Source organism: Eumetopias jubatus, unplaced genomic scaffold (assembly GCF_037043125.1).
Source record: "Eumetopias jubatus isolate StellerSeaLion01/CBP00866 unplaced genomic scaffold, mEumJub1_p1.0 scaffold_7, whole genome shotgun sequence".
Lineage (NCBI taxonomy): Eukaryota > Metazoa > Chordata > Mammalia > Carnivora > Otariidae > Eumetopias > Eumetopias jubatus.
The window spans coordinates 74,258,446-74,264,955 of NW_028274813.1; the positions used below are offsets into that span (position 1 = coordinate 74,258,446).

Sequence of the window (6,510 nt, forward strand, 5' to 3'; positions counted from 1 at the left end):
ACTTATATGTGGAATCTAAAATCAAATCAAAACAAAACAAAAATCCTAAAACCAAGCTCATAGATACAGAAAAAAGACTCATGGTTGCCAGAGGTGAGGGATGGGGGTGGGTGAAATAGGTGAAGGGGGTCAAAAGGCACAAATTTCTAGTTATAAAATAAGTCCTGGGGTGTAATGTACAGCAAGGTGACTATTGTTAATAATACTGTATTGCATATTTGAAAACTCCTAAGTAGGAGTAGATCTTAAAATTTCTTACCACAAGAAAAATATTTCTGTAATTATGTATGGTGATGGATGTTTAGACTTATTGTAGTGATTATTTTACAACATATACAAATATCAAATCATTCTGTTCTATACCTGAAACTAAAATAATGTAATATGTCAATAACACCTAAAAAGAAAGAAAGAAAACAAAGGGGACCTGAAGTTTCAGACACCTCTCTTAACAATATTTTGCTTAAAAGAAGCAAGAATATTCCAGAATTCATATCAGCTTTTGGGGATATCTGCTAAAAATAATTTGAAATACTGTAAAGGACTAGAATGGGAAGTACCTTCTAGAACTTTGGCATTTCATCACCTACCCCATGGTCTCTGCTCCTGATACCTGTCCAACATGAGATGGAATTTACTTATCAGTGTCCTACTAGAAACACAGCCCTGACTTAGGAGAGCCTCTTAACAGAAAAAGGGAATTACCCTTTTCAAGCCATGGAGTGAGCCAATAGGAATGAGAATGAGAACTCTGATATTGACAGATAAGACTTAAAAACTCAAAAAATGAATAAAATTGAATATAAAAGAACAAGAAGATAAGCAAAAATCTTGTATTCCAGGCAAGCTGGTAATGCTATAGAGATTGCACTGTCATAAGAGTAACCTGTCTACACAACAAAATAAGTGTCTGCTGTAAGAATAGCATGAGAGTAGCAGATCATCATGGGGAAACTGAGTCCCAAAGGCCAATCAAGGGGCTCCTGAGGGGAATATATCCTCGGGATATAACTGACAATCTTCTCTCATAAATTCTCACTTTTAGAATTCACAGGAGACTATATCCCTTAGGAGGAATCAGACACAGATTTCAGAGAAACAGATAAGTCTCTGTTGTGCAGCAAATATACCAATTTCTCTCCAAAGCAGTATCATGTGTCCAGTAATGTAAGCACCCTCTCTGGGCTGTGCTCTGCCAAGGATGCCATGCCCTCCCTCCTGCCTGCCTTCTGCAGCAGTGAAAACAGAAGGTTCCAAGTCAGACCTGCCAGATCTGTAAGGAGGTAGGTTCAGAAGACATTCAATATAGGGCAGTTCTTAGGTATGCCTTCTAACTCTGCCTTCTTTTATGCGGTTGTGGAAACAGGAGCACCTCACGTTACATGAAGAATGTAAGGAGATTCATCTTTACAATTAAGAGGGCTGGAAATCAGGGAAGTGAGAGAGATGAGGTTGAGGAAGTATGGAAAGTCCGTCCTTATTAACGAGGAGGGGCATCCAGTCAGAACCAGGTCTTTGAGGGAAATAGCATGTTAGTGAAGTGACATCTGGAAATGACTGACAAGTGGCTATGAGGAGCAGGGCAGAAAACAATTCAGCTCTCTCTGATTTTAGCCATGTTTGGTTCTGTCACAGAGATAATGATCAGGCATCTTGAGGAGAACAACATGACTGAGCACTCCTGGGTGGTGGATTCACTCCCACATGGCTTACAAAGCCCTTGCAATCCTCATACACATTGATCAACAAATACTTCCTCTTTTACACTTCTTTCCTCATGGTTTCTTTCCCTTCTGCGTTTCTCTGAATTCCTGAAACAGCTTGGTTTTGCCAAATATGATCTAGTCAAAGACCCAAGAGGAAACTTACAGCAAAGTGTGATGTGGAAAAATCTGAGTTACTCTGATCCCTTGTGTCACTAATTGCAATCATCAAGATCATCCTTAAAGCTATGGCATTATCCAATCTGGAAACTAATGCATTTTATAACTAACACATTAGCTAGAATACTTTTATTAAAAGTGTCTGGGTGTATATTCTGCACTTATATTTTCCTGAATAAATATCATCACTCAATCATGTCGCTTGAGTCATTTAGGCCCAAATGATGACTGTCCCTCACTAATGGAAGGGATCCTAAAATAAATTAATAAATTAAGACCAAACTACTAACAACAAAACTATAAGCAATTTCATAGGCTTTGTTTTGCTTTTCTCACCATGGAAATCACACAACATCCAAGTCTAACTCACACAAAGAAGTTTTCACAAAGATTCTCCTTCAACTTCCCCAAAACAATGCCAACCTTCCACATCTAGAGTAGGATGGGGGTGACAGGGGGCGTGAGGAAGTAGGAGGGGAATCTTTGTCCAGTGGGTCAGTTTACGGCTCCCAGCACAGTTCTTGGTTCCCAGAGGCCTCTGCTTGGGAGTATCTGACATTTGTGAGCCTCAGCATCTATCCATAAACCAGAAGAATAGAGGCCTTCTAGGACACTTTGTGACACTTCAGGCAAAACCCTCAAAAATCCTTAAATAATTTACCAGATACATTGTTCAGTTTTTTTTACCCATAAGTAGAGATTTAACCTAGACCAAGGTTTTACAGAAGTATTTTAATTCAACAGGTAGAAGATGGAACTGATATGAAAGCCATTATGTAGATGTCTGGGAGTTCAAATTTTTATTGAGTTAACAAACCATGATGAACACTGAAGAATGGATGGTACATTTGATGCTTTTTGTCTCAGTTGTCAGATGACCTTAAGACACAACACTGATCCAGAATAAGTGAAAAGCATAAAGATTTCAGTGTGTGGTTACCTTTCTCCCTCTTCAGATGCCTAACATTTATGTCTCTAATTCCAAAGATTTAAGTAATTGAAATTCTGTGTCCAATATCAAGGGTCTATATCTCTTAATCTGTAGATACAAATACATGATTTTCATACCTACTTACATTTGTGAGTACTGTCATTAACCACCTCCAAGCTGCTTATCACATAACATCCTGTCTTTTACTGTGAGAAAATTCTGAAAGAGAAATGAGAGAATACAAAGATTCAAAGTCTGAGCATACCAAGCACTCTCCAAAGTTCACAGTCTTCAGCAGTATAGTTATATTATTTATTTAATAGAATAATAGAATCTGAGGGAACTAGGGATCACCACAAAGGAAATAATCCTGAGGATGAAAGAATAAGGCCATCTTTGTCATTGTCACTTTTCTTCTCCATCCCTTAGGAAGCCATGAATATGTCAGGAGTCAGCACAGTGACTGAATTCATACTCCTGAGTTTTCCGTGCTCCAGGGAGGTTCGGGTTGTCCTCGTCATGCTGTTGTTTGTGTCCTACATCCTGACAGTGATGAGGAATGGGGCCATTGTCTGTGCAGTGAAGCTGGATCGCAGGCTTCACACCCCCATATACATCCTGCTGGCCAACTTCTCACTCCTGGAGATCTGTTACATCAACACGACTGTTCCCAATATGCTAAACAACTTCCTATCTGAGACCAAAGCCATCTCTTTCACGGCTTGCTTTTTCCAGTTCTTCTACTTCTTCTCCATGGGCATCACTGAGACCCTCTTACTGCCCCTCATGGCTTTTGATCGGTACTTGGCCATCTGCCAGCCTCTCCATTATCCGATCATCATGAACAACCATCTCTGCATGAACCTGGTGGCCCTGTGCTGGGTCACAGCTTTCCTCTGCTATCCGATCCCTATCTATTTTATCACACAACTCCCCTTTTGTGGCCCCAACACCATTGACCACTTTGTCTGTGACCCTGGTCCTCTTCTGGCCCTGTCCTGCATCCCTGCCCCTGGAATTGAGCTTTCCTGTTCTATACTGAACTCTCTTATTATCTTCATCACCTTCTTCTTCATCCTTGGGTCCTACACCGTGGTTCTTAGAGCAGTGTTGTGTGTCCCTTCAGCGGCTGGCCGACGTAAGGCCTTCTCCACCTGTGGTTCCCACCTGGCTGTGGTGTCTCTCTTCTATGGATCCATCATGGTGATGTACATCAGCCCAACCTCTGGAAATCCAGGTGGGACACAGAAGATTGTAACCTTGTTCTACTCATCGGTGACCCCACTTATAAACCCACTGATCTACAGTCTCTGGAACAAGGATGTGAAAGCTGTCTTGAGAAAAATTCGTATGTGCACAGAAATTAGAGCAAATGAGAACTCACGAGTGGGGCAAGATCACAAAATTTTTCCTCATTTCTTCCCACTTAAGTCGTCTTTATTCATTTGTATCTAGAGATGCAGACTCAAAGTAGATCTTTATTCATTTGTATCTAGAGATGCAGACTGAAACTTCTGCCTAGTTAAATGCAGGACAATAGTATGCCCAATTAAACCAGATCTTGCCTTCAAATCAGGGCTTGATAGATGGTAACTTGAATTAAGTGACCTGGATATCTGAACTTTGGACTCTTCTACCCTGACCTCCAATAACTGCTTGCTTGTTATCTGTGGTCACTCACCTAGTCCTTGACCTCATATTTTTTTTAGACTTTTATTATATGAATCTATTCCTACACTTAGTTTTTCTAGTCAAATGGTCTCTCTACTTCTAGTAGAAGAGAAGAGCATTCACACCTTTTTGCTCCTGTTAAAGGAAATTAGTGCTAATTTATAAGTCATAACTGAACCAAATTTTTAAATTTAATTGACACCTAAAATACTAAAATGTTCTAAAACACTGTCTCTCAAACCTGTCTACCTCATAATTGTTTGTGGATCTTTTATATTTTTAATTTAAAAATTTTTTAGATTTATTTATTTACTTTAAAAATTTTATTTTATTATGTTAGTCACCATACATCACCAGTTTTTGATGCAGTGATCCACGATTCATTGTTTTCATACAACACCCAGTGCTTATTTGACAGAGTGAGAGCAAGTACAAGTGGGGGCAGGGGCAGAAGGAGAGGGAGTGAGGGCCAAGCTGACTTTCTGCTGAGCACGGAGCCCAATGCAGGGGTCCATCCCACAACCCTGAAATCATGACCTGAGCTGAAATCAAGTGTCCAATGCTTAACTGACTGAGCCACCCAGGCGCCCCTATTTGTGCATCTTTTTACAAGAACAGATTCCGAGGTCTTTCTCTTGATCTCCTAAATCAGAATCTTTGAAGTAGACCCAGAAATTACTATTAATATTACTCAGGTGATTCTAGTGCACCTAGCCCAGCACCAATTCACAGACTGATCTTATAGAGCCACTGTAGACACTATAAATATGTGACATAGAGAAATAAAAATCTTATATTAGTTGGGAAAAGTGAAAGAAGTTACAGTGAATGCTATAGGTGACTCAGACACTCATGACAGCAGAAGTTTCTTTTCCTGCAGGAGTTTTGAAATCCTCCATTTATAAAATGAGGGCTAGATTACATTCTTCTTACCTTTTCTTACCTGTGCAAGAAAATTAAGATACCTGGAAACAGGTTTACATTTTTAAAAAAGTTGGCACTTAGGGGGTGCCTCGGTGGCTCAGTCGGCTAAGCATCTCACTCTTGATTTTGGCTCAGGTCATGATCTCAGTGTCTGGGATCAAGCCCCGTGTTGGGCTCTGTGCTTAGTGGGGAGTTTGCTTGAGGATTCTCTCTCCCCCTCCCCTGGTCCTCTCTCTTTCTCAAATAAATAAATCTTAAAAAAAAAAAAAAGGTTAGCACTCAGGGGCATCACAATTTGGGTTAGTTTCATTTGAAGGGGAGGTTGAATTGAAGCACAATGCAAAAGAGGTGAAAGCAGACAGAGAGCAAAAGCCAGTAATTCTAAGAGAATGAGATGAAGACAGATACAGATGAATTTGATGACAGTTCCAGGTGATTTGCCCTCTTTGGTCAAAGAATAATCAGTTGGCATCTGGGGTTGGTACATTTAATTCATCCATTCATTTACCTCTATGATATCCCTCCCTTCGTGAAACTTACATTATCATGAGAGAGTTAATAAGCAGATAAACACAAAGATCTATAATACCAAAGATACTAAGTTATATAAAAGGAAAAATGGAGAGTATCTATACAAAAATTGCAGTGGTAAGATAGGGCATAATTTAGATCAGATGGTCAGAGAGTGTTTTTGTGAGGTGATTTTTTTTTTTAAAGATTTTATTTATTTGACAGAGACACAGCGAGAGAGGGAACACAAGCAGGGGGAGTGGGAGAGGGAGTAGCAGGCTTCCCACTGAGCAGGGAGCCTGATGTGGGACTCGATCCCAGGACCCTGGGACCATGACTGGAGCTGAAGGCAGACACTTAACAACTGAGCCACCCAGGTGCCCTGAGAGGTGATATTTTAAACTAAGGGAATAAGCCATGCAGAAATCTAGAGGAATTAAATTCCACACAAGTACAGGTATAATTATGGAGTTTTCAAAGATAATAAAGGTTAATTTTAGCCTTCTAGAAGAAAATGATATATGAGGCTGGAGACGTAGGCACTACTAGATACCTAGAACCTTCGAGGTCACAATAAAGAGCATTTTATCT

The 6,510-nt window shown here is 40.0% G+C and overlaps 1 protein-coding gene across 1 annotated transcript; it reads left to right on the plus strand.

Annotated features, from left to right (window-relative positions):
- The first annotated feature begins 1,667 nt into the window (after positions 1 to 1,667).
- Positions 1,668 to 4,269, plus strand: LOC114221345 (olfactory receptor 11H6-like). Its single transcript, XM_028119460.2, has 2 exons — positions 1,668 to 1,688; positions 3,244 to 4,269. The coding sequence occupies exons 1-2, from the start codon at positions 1,668 to 1,670 to the stop codon at positions 4,267 to 4,269; spliced, it is 1,047 nt and encodes a 348-aa protein (XP_027975261.2).
- Positions 4,270 to 6,510: the final 2,241 nt, after the last annotated feature.

Coding starts and splice junctions, on each gene's coding strand:
- LOC114221345 (XM_028119460.2), top strand. CDS start 1,668: ATGACTGAGCACTCCTGGGTG. Junction 1,689..3,243: donor TGACTGAGCACTCCTGGGTG/GTGGATTCACTC, acceptor TCCATCCCTTAG/GAAGCCATGAATATGTCAGG.